Source organism: Drosophila subpulchrella, chromosome 3L, assembly GCF_014743375.2.
Source record: "Drosophila subpulchrella strain 33 F10 #4 breed RU33 chromosome 3L, RU_Dsub_v1.1 Primary Assembly, whole genome shotgun sequence".
Taxonomy (NCBI): domain Eukaryota; kingdom Metazoa; phylum Arthropoda; class Insecta; order Diptera; family Drosophilidae; genus Drosophila; species Drosophila subpulchrella.
In genome coordinates this window covers 13,373,664-13,398,039 of record NC_050612.1, presented here as the reverse complement: position 1 = coordinate 13,398,039, position 24,376 = coordinate 13,373,664, and the positions used below count along the sequence as shown (strand labels likewise).

Sequence of the window (24,376 nt, the reverse complement as noted above, 5' to 3'; positions counted from 1 at the left end):
CTCAAAAACGGCTTATCAGCCCAAAAGCTGATACTGATACTCTTTTTTTAATCCTCAAACTTTTTTCTTTTATTTCAGGCCTCAAACGCTTTTCAGCCTGACCCATTGCTGAGGAATGACATACACGTTTTGTTTTGTACAATGCATTTATGAACAAAAAAATGTTAAAAATTGTATAAAACTGTTAAAAAAATAAAGAATTTTATTTTATTAAAAAATACTTATACATTTTAAGCTCATTAATTTTATACATGATCGAGAAATTTTACACCGAAGAGGTGGTGACTGCCTAAAAGTATGCCAGCAGAAAATCACACTGAACGCTTAAAAGTAAGTTTCTGTTATTGCTTAAAGTGCTTTGTGCGGTTTAAACAATATGTAGTTGTAAATGCCAGTATTTAGAATTCACTGATATCATCTAGGATTATAGTATGCAGACCAGACATTAATTTGCCATTTTTTTAAATCCTTTTGTAAAATGTAACGTTATAGATTCCAGCACAACATGAGTAGAATTCTAATGTGTAGAGCTCAATAATAATGATCCAATTTGTAGAAAATAGTAATTTGCACAAAAAACTCACTTACTTCACAAACCATATTGAGAAACATCACTGAGAAAATTTGTTTTTCAGAGGTGTGAGAATTACAGCTGTAGCTTAGCAGACATTTGTTTATTCTGAATCAATTTCTGGGTCCCCTTTTGCGCGATATAAATGCGAAAGCCCGTAGCAAAACAGAGACAAGAATGGGCTCCCATCTGGTTGTTGGCTTTCCCGAGGCAGCGGCGGTTTTCCCGCTGGCTGCTTGGATGACTCTGGCCCTGCGGGGCTTCCCGGTGGGTTGGTCTGGACTGCATTTTCCGCTGGCAATGGTAATTGGAGCCGCCGCCTAAGTCCGCTGCTTCCCAAGCGGTCGGGAAACAGCAAGACGATCGAATGCTCGCTGCCAGGGCCACCCTAAAGATTGTGAGCCCCGCACCTCAGATCCCAAGTTTACCATATTTGCGTTGTGGGGTGCTGAGCGCCACAGTAGTCATTAGTAGGGAGAACATTTTATTAAATGTTAAAAAAAATGATATTATATTGTATTAAAGAAACTTAAAAAACGTTCAAGTAATAGTTCCTTAACTTATTGAATAAAAAAGAACATATACTCCTTGAATCTCAAGCTAAACAAAAAATAATAGTGCTTTAAAAATATTGGATCAGTAAAATTAGCTAAGAAGCTTAAGTAGTTATAAAAAATACCTTTTTTGATTTCTAGTACTGTTAAATTAAATATGGAAGTGTAAGTATTGTATAACTATATACACATAATCTTCATAAGCAACATTTCTTTATAAGAAAGTTAACAATACATATATTTAAAAATTAAAAATTATTTATAGAGTTTTGTTATGAGATTTGTTCTAAGTATTCCATTTCTTGTAGACCCTGTGATTCTTAATTCCCAGTGCCCTCTATCCAATACTCACTGTGCCTGTCTATCTTACCGTCAACTTGGCTGTGACAACTTCTCAGCAGGGTTTAGCTGGTTAGTTGTTGCCCAGCTGTGGCACGCTTCGGTTCAGAAAAAATCAGACTCCTCAGCCGTGAGATCTTGTGAGGTAGAACCCAGAGACAATGTCGGACTCAGAGAGCAAACTGATCGATGTGGAGGCCCCGGGTCCTCCGGGTCCGGTGGAGCAGCACGAGCTGCAGTTGATGCCGGTGGGCAGTACCATCGAGGTGCCCAGCTTGGACAGCACACCCAAGTTGTCGAAACGCAACAGTTCGGAGCGGAGTTTGCCCCTCAGGAGCTACAGCAAATGGTCGCCCACGGAACAGGGAGCCACCTTGGTGTGGAGGGATCTCTGCGTGTATACCAATGTCGGTGGTTCCGGGCAGCGGATGAAGCGGATCATCAACAACTCCACGGGGGCCATTCAACCGGGCACTCTGATGGCTTTAATGGGCTCGAGGTAAGCTGCTGCAGAAATCGATACCCCTTGAGATCAGGTGCACTCGAGTGGAATGTGCCCGAGACACAAGATGACCAAAAATGTGTTAACTGTGTCAAGAAGTCTAATTTCTGTCTTATTATAACAACCATACTGATAAGCAAAGATTTCCCTAAGTTTCGCCCCCTCATAAACCATCTCCCATTCACAGTGGCTCTGGAAAGACAACACTAATGTCGACTCTTGCCTTTCGACAGCCGGGTAAGTTGTACTACCGAGTAGTTCCGCCGATAAGATTAGTCTGATCCACATTATCTCCGCCCCGTTCCATTTGCATTGGGATCTGCGCTGCAGCCGGGACCGTGGTTCAAGGCGACATTCTGATAAACGGCCGGCGCATCGGGCCCTTCATGCACCGCATCAGCGGCTACGTCTACCAGGATGACCTCTTTCTCGGATCGCTGACTGTACTGGAGCACTTGAACTTTATGGTATGGTACGGGTGATGCACGTAGACCTCTGTGTATCTTATGTCTCTTTACGAGACTCTATTAAAAAAGAATATTTTGGATCACTCTCGCCATGTCTTCGCAAGTTGTTTGGAAAGTTATAAAAAATTCTTTACTTTCTCGGAATTTTTATTCAGATTACTTATAGATAGACCCTACTACCTGGTGTTAAAGTGTGTAGTATAGATTTTTAAACTATTTTTGGCCTTTATAAAAGTTTTTTTTTTTAAAGAGAACACCCTAACATTGGCAGTTTATTTTGAACTAAGCTGCAAAATTATTTACTAAAACAATTTAAGCTAAATAACGATATTACTAACATCAGTAATCAACTGATTTCTGTTTTCTGATTTCGGATAAATAAAGTATATACTTAAAAATACTATTCCCATCTATTCCAGGCCCATCTTCGACTGGATCGTCGGGTGTCCAAAGAGGAACGCCGTCTTATAATCAACGAACTGCTGGAGCGAACCGGCCTTCTCTCGGCGGCCCAAACTCGAATTGGCAGTGGCGATGACAAGAAGGTTCTTTCGGGGGGAGAACGCAAGCGATTGGCCTTCGCCGTGGAGCTGCTCAACAATCCGGTGATCCTGTTCTGCGATGAGCCCACCACAGGCCTGGACTCCTACAGTGCCCAACAGCTGGTGGCCACCTTGTACGAGTTGGCCCAGAAGGGCACCACCATCCTGTGCACCATTCACCAGCCGAGTTCGCAGCTCTTCGACAACTTCAACAACGTGATGCTGCTGGCCGATGGCAGAGTGGCCTTCACGGGATCGCCACAGCACGCCCTGAGTTTCTTCGCCAATCATGGCTACTACTGCCCGGAGGCATACAATCCGGCGGATTTCCTCATTGGCGTCCTGGCCACCGATCCTGGCTACGAGCAAGCCTCGCAGAGATCAGCTCAGCACCTTTGTGATCAGTTTGCCGTCAGTTCGGCGGCCAAGCAGAGGGATATGCTGGTGAATCTGGAGATTCATATGGCCCAGTCGGGCAACTTCCCCTTCGACACGGAGGTTGAGTCCTTTAGGGGCGTGGCCTGGTATAAACGTTTTCAAGTGGTGTGGCTAAGGGCATCGCTTACCCTGTTCAGGGATCCCACGATCCAGTGGTTGAGGTTCGTCCAGAAGATAGCCATGGCATTTATTATCGGAGCATGCTTTGCCGGCACCACGGAACCATCGCAGCTGGGAGTTCAGGCGGTACAGGGAGCGCTATTCATCATGATATCGGAGAATACCTACCATCCCATGTACTCCGTGCTCAACCTCTTTCCCCAGGGATTCCCGCTCTTCATGAGGGAAACACGATCTGGACTGTATTCCACGGGACAGTATTATACTGCCAATATTCTGGCATTGGTAAGTGCTAAAGAGGGTTCTAACTTGCAGTTGTTCTTTCGTAACTCAAACATCCCTTACTCAAAGTCTCTATAAAGTGAGCTAGTTCTATTGGCAATATAGAAAATAAGTGCTTACTTAATGTATTTTCTTTAACTCTAACTGTTTTGGCGGCAGATGGTTCGAGTTACGAAATCTAAAATCGATTACTATTGATCTTAACTCTATAGCTCGAAGTCTAATTAATTTTTTGGAGGTATATGGTTTGAGTTATGGAAGTTCGACTTTATATCTGTTACACTTTACCTTTTATCTTACTTTATATTATTTTTACTTCGTTAGCTACCTGGAATGATTATAGAGCCCTTTATATTCGTGATAATCTGCTACTGGCTGACGGGTCTGAGGTCCACCTTTTATGCCTTCGGAGTGACTGCCATGAGTGTGGTGCTGGTGATGAATGTGGCCACAGCCTGTGGTTGCTTCTTCTCCACGGCCTTTAACTCCGTTCCGCTGGCGATGGCTTATTTGGTGCCACTGGATTACATATTTATGATCACCTCGGGTATCTTTATACAAGTGAAGTGAGTGATGTTTAAATTGTGTTTAGGAAACCATAACTGTCAAGGGTATACTTGTTTACAGCTCCCTACCAGTGGCATTTTGGTGGACCCAATTTCTCTCCTGGATGCTGTATGCCAATGAGGCTATGACCGTTGCTCAGTGGTCGGGAGTTCAGAATATAAGTAAGTGTTAGGAACAGAACGCACTTTAAAGGATTTGTTACTAATCTTTTTTATAGCCTGCTTCCAGGAGAGTGCCGATTTGCCCTGCTTTCACACTGGCCAAGATGTTTTGGACAAGTACAGCTTCAGCGAGAGCAATGTCTATAGGAATTTACTGGCCATGGTGGGGCTCTACTTTGGGTTCCATTTACTGGGTTACTACTGTCTTTGGCGAAGGGCCCGAAAGCTGTGAGAGCTCTCAGCTCGAATGCTGTAAATATAATAACTAACAAGCTATGAATTCATCCAATAAATAATGTCTAGATTTTCCAAATTAATTATGCCATTTATTAACACATTTGGTTTTTATTTTCCTTGTTAACTGCACAATGAAACATTTACATTGACTGGGTTTATTTTTGTCCTTATTAACTTGAAACTGAACATCAAAGCTAATCAACATCAAGTTCAATACACGCATACACTTATGTTTAAACTTTATAGGATACTTCATTCTCAGCTAAATTATAGTTCGTAGCTAGCCGTAGTCAAAGTGGCCGAGAGGCTTTCGTAAAATTTGCGAGTTAAAACTAAGTAACAAAAGGTTATAAAATAATTTATGCATCTTTTCATCATCTTCATAGAAATCACAGCGAGAATTTTGTATGTTTTTCTTTGGTTTTCCGTTTTTTGTTTACGCATAATAAATGTTGCATCGATTCTAAAGATATAATTATATTTAGTATTGATGCTTTCAGCAACATTGAGACATACAGACATTGAAACACATTTAACGTTACATATAAACGATACTGTTTTAACATTTAACATTACTCGTATTTGATACTCTGTTTATTTAAACTTATATGCAAGTAAATATCGTTTGTGCAACAATTCAATATATTTCTCTTGTTGCTCTTCAATTGACAGATTTTTGTTTTAGTTTATGAAAGAACACCAGCTCTGGATAGCCACAAAAAATACCTTTTATCGATATGGTGATGCTTGGAATAGAGTTCCATTGAAATTGTTATTTAATGTTGTTCCTTAGCTTGGTGTGGTGTCTTTCGGGGAATGCAATTGGACCTTTCATCGTAACATTACATATAGAATGGAAAATACTATTCCTGTGAAATTGATATAATATTTAATTATCAAATTAATTGGCAAGTATCTGTTTAACTAAAATGTGAAACTCATTGAAGTACAGTTTCTAAGAATTTAATTAATTTGTAGTTTACAATTGCATTCCCCAACAAGATATAGTACTTTGTTTGTTTGTTTGTTCGTTTGACAATAAACATTAAATTCGATTTCTTTTGCACACTTATGCCATTTAAATTTACACTCTACTGCAAACACACTTAGGAACCTTACAAACCTTCCTTCTTTCCAAGGACCTTCCTCCGAACTTACAACCTATCGAATGCCTAACAGTTCTAACAATGCTCTTTGGTACCCAGTTGAAGTGCAAAACTTGCTTTCGTACTTTAGTTATAAGTGTGATATGGAATTTACTTGTTTGTTGGTGCCCTGAAACGCTAACTGAGGAACATGTAAAGCTACAATAAATGCGAGATCATACGAGGGATAGGGAAAAGCTGGAAGTAGAGTCGAACTTCTGCAGCCCGAAACTTTGTAAAAGTTATACTTTATAAGAAGGGTTGCTAATCAAATAATTTATTTCTTGTTTTCATATTTGGAAAAATTATAACGTGTTTCATAATTCAGAAGTATATAGTGTAGATAAGATATACTGGATAAATAATATACGTTTTTTTAGAGTTCCTATTGGTATAAAATATATAAAAGTATACATTTGAAACTGTGTTTTAAATTATATAATGTTACTATCTTTTTTATAGCCATCATATGGATTGATGTACTATTTTTTAGAGATGACCGAGATATTAATAAAACAGAAAAGTATCAAGCTAAAGAAGTTCGACTGTACTGAATACTGGCAAGCCCAATCAATCTTCAAGCCACCTCTTCTTACCCTAACCTCCATCATTACCGCTATCCTTACCTTACCCCTACCTTTAGATATACTGCTACCTCTATGGAGGCTTATAAGCCTCGGCTAAGTGCCAGCGGTTTTGTACATATTTACACGGCTGCCTGCGCATCCTCTACGTGCTGACATCCTGCAGGAGACCGGTCCTCGGGCTACTGCCCCCGCCCCCCGTTCCCATGCCGGAAACCGATCCGTTCGTGCTGCTGATGAGCACCATGCTCCGGCTGTTGGGCAGGACAAAGACGTCGGTGGTCAGTTGGCCGATGGGGCTCATTGACTGCGAGGTCTTGATGGGACTTCTGTTGGGTTCCAGCGAGGCTGTTCGGGGCTGCCAGTCCTGTGATGAGTTCTCGGTGGAGGATTGGCCAGGCATCGAGGAACCACCGCTCTCCAGGGTTCCCGGTGCCGTCTGCGTGGAGCTCTGGCTCTCGTTGGACAATAATCTAGTGGTTGTGGAGGTGGTGAAACTGGCCGCAATGGTGGTCACCGACCGGCGCTTCTTGGGCTGCGCCGAGGAGTTGGATGACCCCAAGGAGGAGGAGAAGGGCGTGGCTGTGGTGGTCACCGTCTCCGTCACATTGAAGCTCACAATGGTGTCCCTTTTCCTCAGAGTGGTGGTGGTTGAGCTGCTCGTCTCACCCCGCAGATTCTGCTGCTGCTTGTTGCTCAGATCCGACAGGCTGATGTTGTTCTTCAGCAGAATCTCCAGGTTCTCAATGGAGTCCTTCAAACCGATCTTCTCATCCCTGGCTATCTCATCCTTTAGATCCGCCACCAGGGTCCTTGGCGGAGCAGTGGGCGTGGCCAGGGACTTGCTGGCTCCTCCACTTTCTGAGCAACTGTCAGTGGTTGTGGGATTTGGATTACCACTTCGCAGGATGGTGGGCAGAGCGCCGATGGTGACCACACTGGAGCTGTTGGAAATACTAGGGGTTATTCCCGTGGAGCTGCTCACGGTGGTGCCGAAGGAGGAGGATATGTTGTGCTGCCGGCAGAGGGACTTCCTCCGCTGCGCCGTCAGGTTCTGCATATTGGAATTCATATCGATGTCGGGCGAGGGCAGCAGGTCGTCCTCCTGCTCCACGGAATCCTCCTTGGCCTGCTCCAGCTGATTCTCTGCATTGGCGATTGACTTCTCCGGCTCCTTGGTCAAAGTCAAGGTCTTGGGTGGCTCAATCTCGGCCTGGGCCAGGTCCTCCTTGACTTCGATAGGCTTCTTGCCCTTCAGGAAGTAGGTGATCATGGAGCCCTTGCCCTTCACATCCACGCTGCCCCGGCAAGTGAGCTCGAAGCCGCGCCCCTCAAGGATCTGCTGCATCTCCTGGGTCACCTGGTGGAATGATGGAGGGAGAACAAGCGATAACATAAATTCTGGCTGACAAGTTCAATGGCTGCAGCCGTGGGCACAAGGAGCTGGCTCAGCTTTTATTGATTCACCCGCTCACCCGTGACTACATATTTCATGATAACACCCAGGAACCCAATCCCCTCGAGCGTCGCCCGCTTAATAATTTATTTCCTTTGCAAATTTTCTTCGCCTTTGCTTCGTTTTATTGACAGCATTGAAGCACGGCAAATAAAATCAAGTGCGCATTTTTATCTGTATCTGTACTCCCACACATTACTGTATTAGGGGGGACCATTATTTTCACTCAAGTAGTTATATTAAAATTATGTTACATGATAAATCTAAACTTAGGTTAGGTTGTTTTCTTAGTTTAACTAATTAATTTTTAATTGAATCAAGCATAGAAACTAAAAATAGCAAGCCATAAGGCACTGTTTTGTTCAATATTATTATTATCCATAAGAAAGTAAATTAATTGGCTTTCATATCATAAATAAAATAAATCAAATAAAGGTCCACCCCATTTCTTCAATATCTTTATCGCATTTGTGCACCTATGTATATCTGTGCCCTTTTGTGTGTCTGTCTGCCTTGGCAAAAAGTTTTCGTTGACACTAAAAACTTTGGCCCTAAAGTGGTCAGCCCAGGTGGCCATTGATTAGGTGGGCGTGGCCCCGCCCCCGCCGTCATTTCGCCCTTGCCAAAAAACTTTCCCAACAAGAATCTCTCACTTTTTGCAACAAGCGTAAACTTTAGATGGTGAAAGTGGAGACAGCATAAAATCCAGCTGAGTGCACGCGATTAGCTGATGATTTAATCAGGACTCACCTGGATGTGATCCACCAGACCTGTGGAGTCCATTCGCGAGGCCACGTTGACGGCATTGCCCCAAATGTCATATTGGGGCTTGCAGGCTCCAATGACCCCGGCCACCACAGGACCAATATTAATCCCTGCAAACACGAAAACAGCAAATAAAATGTAGTGAAATGTAGGACCAAAAATAATGGCGTTGATGTTACATTGTATATTTGAACACTGATAAGAAAAGGGAGTACAATAAAGAATAGAAAATTTCGTATTTAATGTTTAAATTAAATAAAAGAATACTTTGATGTATGGAGAACATAATAAAGTGCGTTATTTTATTATGTTTGAATCAAGGTGGATATCTTCCATTTGAAGAATTTCTTGAATTACCAAAAAAGAATTTCAAATTAAAATCTAAGTTCATATAAAAATAATATATTAATATAATATAAATAAATAGATGTATATTCAAAGATGAATATAAAGAAAAGATGTTTCAGTTTCCTGTGAGTTGGTCTTATTTCTATATTTTATTGATGATAATCTCAAAACATTCAAATTTTCCCCCTAAGTCTAGGGGAAATGTCAAGCCGAAAAGGCAAAGATTGCTCACCTATTCGCATCCGAAAATTGTTGAAGGAGTGCATGTTGACCTCCTCGATCTTGTCGAACAGCTGGAGGGCGTAGTCGGCCATGGCGGTCACGTGGCTGAAGTTGACCCGGTCGCAGGTGTTGGCCGTGAGTCCGGATGCCGCCATGTAAGTGGCACCCGTGCTCTTGATTTTCTCGATGCAGCTGCCGCATGGAAGGAGGAAGGAAGATGGTGGCCGGAAATGGCCCCAGCCGCAAGGTGGTTAAAACCGTTTAGGTCAGCAGGGGGAAACGGATGGGGGACTCACCGGAAGCGCTCGTCGCTGAGCAGGTCGTCAAAGTCGGCGATAATCTCGTTGAGCAGTCGCAGGCACTCCACGCCCTCGTTGTTGCCCTCCAGTTCCACGTAGAACTCGGAAAAGTTGGGAATGCTGGCGAACAAGATGCACACCGAGTCGCATTGCTCGTGGTACAGGTCCTGCAACAAAGCCAATCGAAAATTCAATTAGATTCTGGCTGGAGAGTTTCTTGCATCTGCTTATGGCTGTGCACTGAGGTGGAAACTTTTGAATTACATATGTATAAGGTTTAGGAAATTTAAAAACCCCTTGGTGTATACTTACAACTACCTATTGCTGGTCCTTAAAATTTCTTTAAAATGTTATACTTATATTTTGGTTGAAAATTAAAATTGGTTACGACTTTACAAATATTTTTCTCGGAATTGAATTTATTTGTAAACTTCTTATAATAAATATGTAAACTACTATTATATTTTTCAAGACGTTATTTAAAGTGTAATTTATTCAAGATGCCTATTGAATATTAAAGACTCAAAAGTACTCATGCATACACATAAGTTGGTATTGGTTAAGGCAAATAAAATACAATTAAAATTCCCAAACCAACATTTGCCCAGTGTGGTTTTGTTTGCCAGGCTCAAGTTGAGCTCATTGGCTTTTGTGCCGCTGCCAAAGTGGCTGCTCGTTGGCCATCAAATGCGGCTGCTAAGCTTGTTGAATTTGCATTTAATGCGGATGGCTGCCACGCCCCTGATTTCCCACTTTCCCACCTTGCGGCAAGTGCAGCGAAATGGTTTAAGACCGCATACACGTGGTCACATCACAGTTCCCGTCCCCTGTCCTAAAAACCCCTCCTTCACCAGGACCTTTCGTCAATCTGAATCCTTTAGAACCACCTTACCCCCAGTGCTTTTCCTCCTGCTCCTCAACATTGGGCGCAGATTTCACAGCCACAAAGTTTTTTAATATGTTGAACAGTTTGCCTGCATGCCTCATGAATATATGGCCACTATATGACCCTATTAATGTATGCATAGTATGTACAGTTGTGCTCAGCATTATGGCTATGCAAATTGACTGATTCTTGTTTACATATTTCAGTTACATTTTATGCATTTTATTTGAAAAGAGCCTAGTTTGATACCACTGAATTTTATATATTGCTCATACTTTAACCTTTTGTCAGGAATCTATAGCTATAGAAAAATTGGTAGCTAAGTTAATAATTTACTTACTGTATGAAACCAATTACTTAAATATTTATTCACTACTCAACATTTTTAAGCTCAAAATATAATAAATATATATATTTAATAATATCTCTTTATCTAAGCACTTCATAATAATGTTAGTTTTAAAAAAATATATCAATTTTATATTTACAATATATGTTAATTTGTTTCTAAATACCCAACATTGTATAGGCCAGCATTGATAAAATATTTTTTGTAAATATTTTGACCATGGCTGTATTTAAGATTAGTTGCTAGTGCTTTTGTATACTCACATCAAGGTGCTTTTCACGGCTCAGGAAATGCTCGGCTACGTGGACGGGCAGAATGTTTTCGAGCAGTTTTCGGTTGTAAGCCTGCAGGTGCTCCATATCCTCTTTTTCCTCTGCGAAAAAAAGCGAAACAAACGGCGGCGGAAGCCCAGAAAGAGGGCAAAAAAAAACATAAGCGTGAAATTGAAATATCAGTTTATCAGTTTACCGAAGCGGAAAGTAAAAGCGCCAAAACAGAAAGCACAGAACTCAAAACACATTGCCATCGCCATTTCCCCGAAATGGGAAAAGCGGGGGAAATGTGTTTTCTGAATCTGTGTGGGTGTCTTTGTGAGTGGAAGTGCAATTGTGCACTAATACTAATGAAGTGGCTTATGCGCTGAAAGTTTTCCCAATCCCTCAGTCGCTTTTCCTCAGAGGGAATCATTTCAAATCACTGACAGTGTGTCAAATGGAAAGAGAGACGTCATGAATGAAGCAACAAGGCTCTCAACTTTCCAAATCTCGAATTTTAATCACAATAATTTGAGGGGCTTCTGGGAATTGAAGAGGAACATGCCAAATGCGCTTGTACATTTTGGGGAACTGTTTGCAACTGTGCGTATACTTGATATTTTAAAGTTTGCCAACACTGAAGGTCTAACATAAATGGGGTTTCTTATTTGGCTATGTTGGAAAGTTTGTTATTTGAGGTTGTTTATATGGATACACATGTTTATTAAAAAAAAAATTTACATATGTTAAAAAGTTTTGTTTGGATTAGGAAAGAATCCCTATTAAACACCAAATTTTACCAGTTTCAAAGAAAAAAAAATAAGTTAGCGTTTTTCTTATACAAACTTAGAAAGGGTTTAAAAAAAGTAGTTCAAACATAAGTGATCCTGATAGAAAAAAAACATTACGAATATTTAGAAAATTAAAATTTTAATTGATTATAAATGACATAAAATTGATCAAAAACCTTTTCTAATAATATATTTATTTAATCAAACTGACTTAAACTAGCAAACCTTTATAAATATTTTGTCTTACATATGTGAAAGCATTTGAAAAGTAAATTCAATCCAAATTAGCTGGGAACGCAGTTAAAAACCTCCAAAGTGGATTCAACTATTCCCTTTGATGGTATAAACTTGTTTAGAACATTTTCCAAGTTCTAAACTTTTCCTCGGCCGCCATTAGCACCCTTTGCCCACCTAATTTCCTTTGCGCACTTTTACTGACCACTTTCCCAGCATAATTAAACTTGTCTCACCCGTGGCCTGCAGCTTCCAAATAAAGTCCAGGCGGTAAGTGGCCTCCGTCTGGTGGCTGTGGAAAATCAGGGCCAGCATGAAGGCGAACAGGAAGATGGAATCAATTATGTAGCGCAGCAGGGCCTCCTCGTTCCTATGTTCATTGGTAAGAAAAGAAGGTGCAATCGTACCGAAACGGCGACAATGACAGAGTTATTCCGGTCCATTAAAGGGTAATACGGCAAAAAGAAGGGCAAGTTACTGCGACAGTTGATAAATGAAACCAGCTGCATTCAGTGCTGGTGCTAAATACAATTTTAATGCAGTTTGCGGCTGCCGTAAATGCATTTCAGCTGGTGCCGGCGACTCGGCCAGGCCCCCCAAAGGACCCCCTTTAACACCCTTAACCCACTGAAGCCAACTGAAATTGCATTACGCCATAATTCGTTTTCATTCAGAGATAGCGCAGCTGCTGAATGCGGAATGCTGGTTGCGTCTATATACTTACGCCAACTCATGGCTTATTTGCCTGCTGCGCGAGTACAAGTAGGTGGAGCAGGCCATGTAGCTGCCGGAGGCCAGGAGGAGCAGCAGCAGCTTCAGCAGGATGCGCAGCACTTGGTAGGTGGCACAGCTCATCATCGAGAGCAGCGTCAGCAGCAGGAACGTCTGTGGGCGGCGGGAGGCGCATCAAGGAATTATATATTCAGGGCCCGCCCCCTTAGCAAATAAACACAGAACAATTGGGACTCTATCCCTGCCCTCAAAGCAATATGTGCTACATGTGCTGACATCTAAACAAGACATCTGAACCCGCCCTTGCTGGCTGTAATATGGGTACTTCAATTTCTAGACCTACTGACTGCTTATTAAATACAGTTCTTATAAGTGGGTTCAAGGAACAGATAATATAACTCACAATGGAAGCAAAAAACAGTAAGGTTCTAGGCAAACCTATCTAAATATCCAATTAAAAAACATGATATAAGGATATCATTTAATATTAGCTCGGAACAAACGGATTTATAGAGATATTGGTTATTTCCTGCTAATTTAGGCTTTACCTAGTTATGATTTTATGAAAAAGATGATCATCATCATATACAAATCCTATGATGTAAAAGTCAATTCTCTGAAAAGTAAAGGGGTTTTAAAAATTTTGATCCAAAAACTGACAGTTAGATCATAATTTTTATTTGCTAAAATGTGTTACATTTTATAGAAAAAAATACAATTGAATCAGATTTTTCAAAAATGAGGTTGAATCTTCTTCGAAAAGGTTTTGCTTTGGTAAGAAGGAAGTGTAAAAATTATGATTTTATAAAAAGATATGATGATCATCATATGAACATCATATATACATCCTGTGCTGTATGACTAAATTCTGTAAAAAGTATATATGAGTTATAAAAATGTTAATCTATTAATTAGAAAATTTTTTTTAATTTTAAAAATGTAATCCATTTTTTTTTATTTATAAAATTTAAAGAAAAGATTGCAATTGACTTAGAATTTTCAAAATTTAAGGTGAATCTTCTTCAAAAGGTTTTTGCTATGGTAAGAAGAAAGAGGCTAAACATGATATGATATATTTCAGTTATTTCTGCGCATTTTCCCTTTACAATCAGGAGACCTGATTCCGGACTATGGAGACTAGCTCCTCTCAAGAAATACCGTATTATTTTAAGTTAAGGGTGAATCTTCTTTAAAAGGTTTTTGTTATGGTATGAAGAAAGGGGCTATACATAATATGACATTTCAGTTATTTCTGCGCATTTTCTCTTTATAATCAGGAGGCCAGATTCTGGACTTGCTCCTCTCAAGATAATTCTGTCTTCTATAGGTATACTCATACTTCTTTCCCCGGTGCACTCACTCACATTGTATGCCAGGTAGAAATCGCACAAGGGGTCCTGGGGGTCGAGCATCTCCGCGTTGGACTGCGTGGCATTCAGACTGACATTCCCGTAAACATCCAGCCAAAAGCGCCTCCTTTGCAGCAACTCCAGTTGGCGGCCCGATTCCTGGAACTGTGGAGAGGAGAGCACGGCTAATTAGCTGTCCGGCCATGAAATTCGCATTAGACAAGTTTAACGATCTGCGGGCAGATTTTAACGAGCATCCAACAGGTCCTGGTCCTGCATAGTCCTGCTCCTGCGAGATTGGCCATTAAGCGAGGCCCAAAATGAATACGAATGCCTCTTAAAGTGCCATTAAACGTGGCCCGAAACAAAAACACAAGAGCCCAAAAGTGACAACGAAATGTCAAAGAACCCGTGGCCCGAGACTTGCTGCAGACAAAAGCCATGGGGCAGGTAACAAGTTGCCCATTCAGCCAACACCACCCCCGCCCACTTCATATTCATGCGAGGGAGGTCCTGGGGCCAGGATTCCTTGGTTGCCATTGCCCCTCGATGCCGTGTCGATGTTCTTGGCCCAATGCCGAACTTTAATGGAAAAACTTTTGTTTTGACGCGCCCCAAAACAAACCCAACTCGGCGAACGCAACAAGCGCGCCCCCGATTTTGTTTGGACTACAAAACGTAAATTTTATTTTTATACCTCCTAAGAGGTGGCTTACCATTTCCACAGCTCCCTCACATTGTTTCTGGAATTTCTAGTCGGAAACTTTTACCCTAAGCTCACACAAATGCACAGCAAATGATGGCCAAAAACAAGTCGGAAAAACTTGACTTGGACCCGAGAACAGAAGGAAAATGGCCTCAAGGCAGTTAGGATTCATTTTTTATGTCAGAACATAAATGTTGGAGATGGAAATCATCCCGGAATTTCTGCTTTAGACCATTCCGTTTGCGAATTTGTTGCGCATACGCAGCGTATGCCGCATTAAAGTCAAACGAAATTCATGTGTGACATAGCGGAAATAACGCTTTTGACACAAATAGAGAGCAAAAAATTGTTTGACAAATACTTGTGCATTTTACTGCATTTGCAGAATGTGTAGAAAAAAGTTTGATTTATATTTAAAGTGTTTTGAATAAATTAAAGTAAATACTGTTGCCACTCAATTTTATTGTGTAGTTTTGTAAATCACAGATACAAATTTAAATCAATATTTATTTTAATCTATTCAATAAAATGGAAATCGTGTGTTGTATGCAAAATAAAATAACAGTTCCTTTTGAATATTAAATAAGTTCCCATTAATTTCATTTTTAGGTTTGAAGGCCACCTAAATAATTAGGAATTTCCTTTAAATATTCAAATAAACTGTAATGAACACCTATTAACTTATTTCCCAAATTTTAAAGCTACTCAAATAACCCGGAATCCCTAATGAATATTTAAATAGGCTGTAATAAATTCCCATTAATTTATTTTTTAGGCATTCAAGCCACCTTAAAAGTCATTTTCAATTAAATTAAACCATTTTTGCTTGTCCCCCCTGAAATGCACTTAAATATTTATGGGTTATTATGGGTCGATTAAAATATACACACTCACCATGGCCAGCAGAGTGGTAAGGACAATCAGGGCGACACTCGCGAAGGCGAAAAACTGCGATATCCTGCGATTGCTATGAATGCGCAATGAGAAGCGTTTGATGTCCGCTGGCAGCTAAAAAGTTTGGCATTCCGCCGAATGAAAAATGCAGATTGTCAACATATTTCCCACTCCCCCCGCCAAACTCTTTGTTACTGTGTTTATGCGATGCCGAATTCACGCTTTCATTTCGCGATTTCAGCCGATTCGTGTGTGCATAAACGCCATTTCGTGAATTCGGCACCACACGAAAGTTGACTATGATTTCAGCCTCAAAGCGTGAATTGGTGACAATTAAACTCCGGTAACTCTATATAATTATCGGAGTTGCCACATCGATATAAATACATAAATACACCTTACATTTAACAAATTATTTGTTCATTTAGTGCCAATGGAAACTAGATTTCATCTTTTATTTTGACGGTAAAAAGATGTTATACTGGCTTGCACATACTTTATCTTTAATATTAGCAAGATTATTTCATGCGAATCGAGAAAAAATAATCGGTTTAATAATCGCTAACACCTTTTTCCACCGGTCCGGCACCTCTGTCAGCTGAGATTGATAGAATGCATGAATTCGGCGGTGTCGCATAAACAGGAGCAAATTTTATTTCACGCTTTTAAGAAATCACGAAACCCTTAGCATAAACATAGTATGTGTGCTCACCTGAAAGTTGATTTTATGACATGCCACCAGAAATACCAGAAACCCGAGCAGCAGCAGAGCTCCAGTGGACAAGGCCAACGTCAGCAGGGAGCTGGAACGGAGGAGCAGGTTGCCAATTTAAATGGGGCAGCAACTTTTTGGGCAACACGTATACGCAGTGTGGGATGCAAAAGAGTTTGAGACCAGGCCGGCGGACATACATACATACATAACAGCGCCTCGCTTGGACGCCCCAAAAAATCATCGGGGAATGGTGGCTGCCATTCGTGTCCCATCTGAAATCTGAATCCCCACCAACTCACCTCTGGAACACCACCAGCCGCATTATGCTGGTGCCGAGCAAAACCAACAGACTGCAGTAGAAGTAAACACACAACATGCGATCCGGTTCGCTGGCGTACTGAAAAACAGAGTGGTAAAAGCACGGCTTAGATATACATTATGTATATTTGTATACTGGCCAAGGGGAACAATAGCCCAGAAATAAGCATTCGCTTCTTGTTATAACTTTAACCAACGAGGAACACAAAGCAAGGAGGGTAAACAAGTTTTTTGATTCAGAATTTATGCTTATAAGGTGGCCAAAGCTTGTTTTAAGCCAGTATTACGTAAACAATTTAGTTTATAATTAAGATCAAATGCAAAATTGTATTAATTAAAATGTATTATTTGTGATTTTATATTAAAGAGCATAAACCTTAATAAACAAAGCCCTAGTTAGTCAAACCATGAGCTTAAACATAAATTGAATGAATATTATTTTTTGAAATTGTGGTGTGAAATTATTTCATAACAGCTCTAATAATAATTATTTACCACATCTTTATGACAATATATAAGTCTAAGCTATTCGTTTATCATATAAATAAATGAATAATTGATAACAAAATATATAAATAAGTAAGCGAATAACTAAATAAAAAATAGTTTACTAACTTTATACTTTTTTTACTCCTAACAGTGTTTAGTCTTAAGGGAGTAATTGATAATTTCTTTCTTGGGGTGTAGGATATGGTATTTTTATACTACTTTAATAATTCTTATCTTTTAATGAAAGTAGTCATTTACCTTTCTCTCCAGCACATTATCCTTGAAGCAGAGCAGCAGGGACTGACAGTGCTCGGCCCTCAGATGATCAATGCTGCGGGCATCAATGGCGCGCATGAGATACTCATTCACCTCGTCCTCGGGATCCTTGGTGCTCTCCGAACTGTCGCCGAAGCCAAATCTGCAATTAAAGCTAAATTTAATTAAACGAAAATATGAAATAAACATATATAACCTACTTGGAAGTGTGCTTTTGGGCTGTTCCATGGCCCATCATGCGCAGTTCTTTGGATATATTGCCATTGACCTGCAGGCGATTGCGAGACTTTTTGTGCTGATAATAAAGTATGCATTTCCAATTAAAGTCAACTCAGTATTTATTAAAAAATGGCCAGCTCACCGGTCTGTATATATCCCCCGGCACAATTAGGTACGTTTCTATCTGATGATCCTTGAGATACGAATTGCGTTCGTTTCCATTGCCGACCTCCACTTCGTAATCGCCATCCAGACATTTGAGGGTCTCCTTGGTGATGTGAACGCGTCTGGAAAAGTCGCAAAATAAAATAAAATAGAATAGAGTAGAGGACACATTCCGATGATTATCTCTATCAGCTTAGGGTTCTTTTTTTATCGTGTGGCCAAGAGAAAAATGCAGTTAACCACAGGAAACACTCACATTACATGCCACACAAGCTGCCGCTGCAACCCATTTTCCACGCCCACATTTCAACCGCCTGCATTTTTCCCTTACTCGTGATTTTTCCGAGTTGACTAAACAGTTTTTAATGCTGTTCGAGGCGAAAGCCCGCAACAGATGCTCGTCCTTCTGGCTTCTTGGGATCCGCATCCTTTGGCTGCCAAGTAACTGCCTGTTGTTGATTCTATTGATAATTACACGACGCTTTGTTATGGATTGCTGCAGTCCGTCCACATTCCCCGGGGCAACTTCCTCCTGCCGCTAACGAACTTTTTACATGCCACGCTCGCTCAACTCTCGGCTAAAATTGCAGCTTATCAGGCATCCAGCTGAGGCGATTGCTTTTGCCTTGGGTTTCTGCGTGGGTTTGGGTTTCAGTTTGGGTTCGAATTCACCCAACACCCAACACCCACTGCAGCTATTTGCTTTTAATTTCAGCCGGGACAGGGCTAACAAACGAGCTGCCGTCGCCCGGCTGACCCAAATAAACTCAACAGTTACTTAAACTTCCACCCGAAGTCGCAGCGTGAATATTCACAAAAAATCAACACTGAAGGAAAGTGTAGAAGTAAAGAGTTGGTAACGGAGAAAGTAGTGCAAGTGTACTTCGACCCATTGTTATCTATTATTGTGGGACACTTTCTCCATCTAGTTCCTCCGCAAGTTCAAGTGGGTAGAAGAGTGTCCTCAAGGGTTTGATACCCACAAATTGAATATATCATGCAGGAAATAAAATACACCTAACAGTTCATAAATTTTTTGCTTTTAAGAGTTAGTTGATATGAATACTTTGATAACTTCTTGAAAAGAAATTCTTTTGTATCCTTAAAAATCACAAATAAGGATTTGTTTTACTTATGAAATGAGATGTTGGATATTTATTTTTCATATGTGTTTTGCAAGGAGGCCTTATAAATTTGTAAATTGTAAAGTATTTTGAAGATCTATTATACATATATTAAGCAATAAAACTAAGGATAACTTTATTTTAGGTACACACAAAAAACTATATATTTAAATTTAATATTATACTCTGTATTGCTAACTTTTAATATACCAAACATTAAGTTTGACATTAAAAAATAACATTTTGATACATATTTACGTTTATACTTGTGTTTCTAATATCAAGTTTTACTTTCGTGATTAGCCTAACTCATCTGAAATATATTTTATAAATTATATTGCTCAAGGTTGCCTGGTATACCTTTGCAAACCTAAACTTTGACTGCCAGGGTATGCGAGCAGAAACAAATTGCTCAAGTGTTGAAGTGAGTGCAGCTGAATCAACAGCAACAAAATATTGTTGTGGGGCACTTATCAGAGGTGGTGGGCGGAGTGGGTGGCGTGGGCGTGGCCTGCAAGTGGTGGCCCATAATCGATTGGGTGGGCTATTTGAATAGGGGCCGCAGAAGGATGGTCTTTCGAAAGGGGTCGGCAGGCACTCGTAAGTTACCAATAACTTGACGCCTTCAGTTAACCACAAGACGCATGCAAAATACTGTGTGTGCATGGCAATTACAACGATTAAGCCCACAATGGAGAGGCGCACCCTAGATCCAAAGGACGAAGGACGCAGGACGCAAGGATAACCGCAGAGCGGCGACACTTTTGGACTTTCAAGTGCCTTTATGGGTTGTACTTCAGACAATATAACATTGGGACCACCACAACAAGTTGGCTTTAATTGTTCGCCAATGCTTTTATTGGCCAGAGTTTTTGGGGAGCTGGAGGATATTACGAGCCATTATTCACAGCTGTCGCCAAAAGTGGCTCAAACTGACCGAATCGAGGCTTTCAATGGATTGAATTGGTTTTGTTGGCAGAAGATTAAATTGAATTTGCCAGGGGAATGGCAGCAGCAAAATGAATTGAATTGTTACGGATTTCCCAGGGCCAAGACAATGGAAACGCTTTTCAAGTGTCAACCGATGACAGCCCAAGACGCCGGATCAATTAATTTCAGCTAGAAGATTAGGGGTTTAGGGATTGACTCACCCGGGTATGCCGCCACTCTCCATGTGGTTGGCCAGCGTTACGTCATTGGACCAGACGTCGAACTGCCACTTGACCAGGCCCAAAACACCGCAGTGCACCCGGCCCGTGTGGATGCCCACTCGCATGTTCACATTCACGGCCATAACCTCGCGGACCAGGCTGTAAAATGGGAAGGAAACAAAGAAGCATTGTATTGGGTTCACTTAAAAAAGTATCAACTACATTTTTAAGAAATGGTATATTTTTTCCACAACCCTATTTCTCAATGTCATGTTAACTTTTAACATTTAGCTAAATTGCTATTTCCGAAAACCTTGTTTCTCTTACATTTTAGCTACAGCAAATATTCTATTTATAATTTTTAAGTAACATCCTTACTTTTTAGCTTCTGGTTAACTTTCTCTGACAGACATAATTATACCCTAACAGGACATTTGGAGATCGGCGTTAAGTTAAAAAGTCATTTAATTAAAGTTAGCTTAAGTTAAAATTATATAAGTCGAGTAAATGAACAAGTTATACTTTTTATTTGCGTTTGCTTAGTTTTTCTTTAAAATTTATCTAGTTTGCCTAAAGAAGTGAAGTAATATAATATTGCTTTTAGAAAAAATCCATTTGAAAATACGTTTACTTGGGATCTTCTTCGTAAAGCATGCAATTATTCTATATATTCTATATAAATATTGAAACTGTATTAATAGGTATTGCAAGATTTCGGTACAAAATGAAACACCAAACCCATTTTTCCCTGTGCAGCCACAACAAGGCCGCAAAACAGGAGTTTTCCTTTGTGTTTCTGTTTGTAGATACGGATACGGCTACGGATACTCACGCGATGGCGTCAATCATATCGAGACCCATTTCGACGGCACAATGGGCGTGATCCGGACGGGGTTCTGGGAGTCCGGAGACGCAGTAGTAACAATCGCCCAGCAGCTTAATGCGCAGACAATGATGCTCCGCGGCCAATCGATCAAAGCTGCAATGGAAGTGGAAAAGTGGAAACGAAGAAGTTGGAAAATGGTCAGGAAAATCGCCACAAGGGGCACTAAGTTTGGACGACAATAAGCGACGGACATCATCCCACATCTCGGTTTAATTTAAAGAAATAAAGCTGTACACAAAATAAATAAAAAGGGGTACCACACAGCGACCCTTTAATTAATTTTAATTAGGATGTACCGAATTTGGCGTATTCTTTCATGATATCAATTACTTCCAATTAATAAAGCTTGATTTTTTATATTTGCTTGAAAAGGTCAAACAGTTTATTTGTTTAAGCTTCTTCTTACCAAATTAACCACCAAATAATATTGTAAATTAATATTTCTAAAAGGTCAAGGGGCATCTAACCCCTATTATAACCCCTTTCCTATTTCCTCAGTTATATCTTATCTTCAGCCATAAAACCAACTTGTTACTAATGCCTAAGCTCGTTTACAAAGAGAGCAGCTTTATTTGTTTTCCCCGAGGTCAGTTTTCCTTCGTTCACTTGGAGCAATTAATACAGCCACAGGCTCTGTCTGGGCTTCAATTTCATGAATAAGACATGGACCCAGACAGATACATTTGCACTGTGAGAAATAAACGTGTGCTTGGTATATTACTTTTTTTTTGCTTATTTGGATTTATTGAAGTGATTGTTTTCTAAGACTTTACGATATTACATTTTACTTTGTAAGGCACGGTTTCTTATCCTCGTAGAAAACATAAAGTATCTTTTAAAGTATCTTTTAGAAACATCCCTGAATGTGTCTTATCTGTTGGTAAATCAATGTTACGGCTCAGGATTATCTTTCAAAGTTAACCGAAACTGAAGTGTAGTTTTTTTGCCAAGTGTATGAATTGTTTGCCATTAATTATGGCTAGGAACCCTGAACCCTCGCCCGTCCAACTGGCCCATTCAGATGGCACATCCAGAAAATATCCAAATACTCACCGGGCAAAGAGCTCGTTCAGCAGGCGCACCAATTCCTCGGCGGTGCACTGATCCGAGAGGCTTGTGAAACCGCAAATGTCCGCAAAAAGGATGCTGAAATAGAGGGAAATGGGAATGTGAGATGGTGGAAGGACTCTCTATGCAGAGGAAAAACCACTCGTTTTCAGATTTGGGGTACATGTCAAACAGGAGGTTTTAGATATTAAAGCAAGCCTCGCAGATAAGATTTTAGCTTAAAATATCATTGTATTTTTAAGAAAAGTTTTCTTCTATTTGTTTTATTATTCTAGATATTTTCTCTCTGTGCAGCTGTTATAATGCATTCCAAAAGAAGTGCTTGCTTCTTGTTGAAACGTTGAATTGTTGAGGTTAATACTCCCCGCTTCGTTATTGGACACTGGCTGTGATCCCACTATTATTTACTTTATGAGTTATGTTCTTTGAAGGAATTCTTAAGACATCCACGAGACCTTTAAAGGTTTCTCTTAGAGCAGTTACTTCAAAGGAATTTCAGTATACTGAATGCTTTCCCTTCAAAATTCTGTTAGCTGCTGTCTTCTGGAATATATTTTTCCCTTTACTTCAGGTTGAATTATGTGTCAGTTATTTATTTACGTAAATCTAAAGATGTTAAATCCTTTTCACGTTACTCTCGGCCTATAAGACACGGCCATGTGTTGACAGAGCCACGTTAGCACAGCCACTTGTTTCGCTTTTGCTGATTTTACGACTCGTAACTGAGAAGGGCTTAGTCGGCTCAGCGCGTAATTTAATACAAAATGGCTGAGGCAAAGTTTGGGAGGGTAAGCATAAAGTGAAGTAACAGTGGAAAATTGTTATGAAAGTTGAAGGAGGGAGTACTCTAACATTTATGTGCAACGAATAATAAATAAATATCTAAAAATTTTTAATGTGCGATCAAAGTTAAAGTTTTTTCTTAAATTTAGTAAATAAATACGTTTTAGGGCTCTTTAGACATATTATATCATTCTATTTAGTCTGCTTAATAGACTTGTGTATCACCTGAATTTTTCCCTTTGAAATATCATAATACTGACACGTTCTAGGTATGTATCTTATCGTAATCAACCCAGCTGTATTTCACTTTTCCCCTTGACAAGCTAAAACAGAAATCCCGGAAACTCTTTTGAAGGGAAAGCGAACAAAAAGCAAGAGACAGAGGACATTTTTGGCTCAAACAGGTGCGCCTCAAAGTATGCTTTATTATGCTTGGTTGACTGTTGGTGTCCTCTGTGTGTGTGTGTGTGCCCTTGCAGCTGTGTGCGTGGCGCTGTGCATTTGGTTCAGGTCCTTTTTGGCTTTGCATACAAATTCATTGCTCGCGTTACAAGCTCAGACATTCAGACATTCAGACTTCCAAGGGACTCTCAGTCGAGCAATTTATTGACTTTGCATGCAAATAAATTCGAAACCCCCCCTCTCCCACCTTTTGGTCCACTCACCTGACGTTCTCGTGCCGCTGGATGTATATCTTATGGAACTGTGTGTCACGTGGCTGGCCCGCAATGTCGTCCTTCATCTCCATGGCCACATGACGAGGCAGCACCGACAGCAACAAGCGCTCCTGCAACGAATGTATCCGCTTTAATACCCACATCCATTACTGCACCCCCAAATACGATTTAAATTTGAATCTGGCTCCAGGGATCAGCCTGCATAAATTAATTTTACGGTTTCGTACTCTATATACAATATAAACAGATCAACTTTGTATTTATATTTAAAGCAAATGTATAATACTGGTGTTTTACTAAACATTTTTAAAAAGGATTGTTTAAAAGAAAGTGCTTTAAGTTTATTTTTTTATTATTTTTATATAAAAATTCTTAAAAATACGTATTTCTAAATATGGAAAAGTTATCTTTTCTAATAGATTTAATAAGAGCGCTTCTAAGTTGATCGCAATATATATCTCATATATTTTATTATTATTTTTTGTTCCAGTAGTCATCATCAAAAGGTATTGTCACATTGTGAATCCCCTCACCAAAAATCACCATGTTATATTCAAGATAAAAGGCCACGGAAATGTTAAGAAGGAGTATGTCATTCCGAAAAGTATGAGATGAATGAGTTGCCCCGCTGGTCCTCAGTCAACATTCCGTTTGATGCAAACAAATTTATGCCTGTTGACTTGGCCTTTTCATGTTTTACTTCCACATATT

At 40.1% G+C, this 24,376-nt stretch overlaps 3 protein-coding genes across 10 annotated transcripts in view; 2 read left to right on the top strand and 1 right to left on the bottom strand.

Annotated features, from left to right (window-relative positions):
- Positions 1 to 212, top strand: part of LOC119554573 (elongation factor-like GTPase 1) — a 79,780-nt gene extending 79,568 nt beyond the window's left edge. The window contains exon 6 of the mRNA XM_037865553.1: positions 79 to 212. The gene's annotated coding sequence lies outside the window, so the exon portion shown is untranslated. The remainder of the gene's footprint in view (positions 1 to 78) is intronic.
- A 1,413-nt stretch (positions 213 to 1,625) lies between these two features.
- LOC119554575 (protein scarlet) lies at positions 1,626 to 4,860 on the top strand. The gene is made up of 7 exons (XM_037865555.1): positions 1,626 to 1,963; positions 2,154 to 2,203; positions 2,297 to 2,433; positions 2,853 to 3,818; positions 4,140 to 4,381; positions 4,443 to 4,543; positions 4,600 to 4,860. The coding sequence occupies exons 1-7, from the start codon at positions 1,626 to 1,628 to the stop codon at positions 4,773 to 4,775; spliced, it is 2,010 nt and encodes a 669-aa protein (XP_037721483.1). The 3' UTR covers positions 4,776 to 4,860.
- LOC119554572 (adenylate cyclase type 5) overlaps positions 4,848 to 24,376 on the bottom strand; it is a 45,377-nt gene continuing 25,848 nt past the window's right edge. For 7 of the 8 annotated variants that reach the window (XM_037865545.1, XM_037865546.1, XM_037865544.1 and 4 more), the window contains 18 exons: positions 23,654 to 23,775; positions 22,191 to 22,283; positions 21,084 to 21,230; positions 20,252 to 20,410; positions 17,954 to 18,098; positions 17,793 to 17,887; positions 17,575 to 17,734; positions 16,809 to 16,906; positions 16,507 to 16,597; positions 15,795 to 15,908; positions 14,210 to 14,359; positions 12,838 to 12,998; positions 12,350 to 12,483; positions 11,098 to 11,207; positions 9,597 to 9,766; positions 9,311 to 9,492; positions 8,716 to 8,840; positions 6,655 to 7,869 (listed from right to left, as the gene is read on the bottom strand). In XM_037865545.1, the coding sequence (XP_037721473.1) occupies positions 6,655 to 7,869; positions 8,716 to 8,840; positions 9,311 to 9,492; positions 9,597 to 9,766; positions 11,098 to 11,207; positions 12,350 to 12,483; positions 12,838 to 12,998; positions 14,210 to 14,359; positions 15,795 to 15,908; positions 16,507 to 16,597; positions 16,809 to 16,906; positions 17,575 to 17,734; positions 17,793 to 17,887; positions 17,954 to 18,098; positions 20,252 to 20,410; positions 21,084 to 21,230; positions 22,191 to 22,283; positions 23,654 to 23,775 (3,471 nt within the window). Of the gene's footprint in view, positions 7,870 to 8,715; positions 8,841 to 9,310; positions 9,493 to 9,596; positions 9,767 to 11,097; positions 11,208 to 12,349; positions 12,484 to 12,837; positions 12,999 to 14,209; positions 14,360 to 15,794; positions 15,909 to 16,506; positions 16,598 to 16,808; positions 16,907 to 17,574; positions 17,735 to 17,792; positions 17,888 to 17,953; positions 18,099 to 20,251; positions 20,411 to 21,083; positions 21,231 to 22,190; positions 22,284 to 23,653; positions 23,776 to 24,376 lie in introns of all 8 variants that reach the window. The other variant, XM_037865551.1, reaches the window with a different exon arrangement.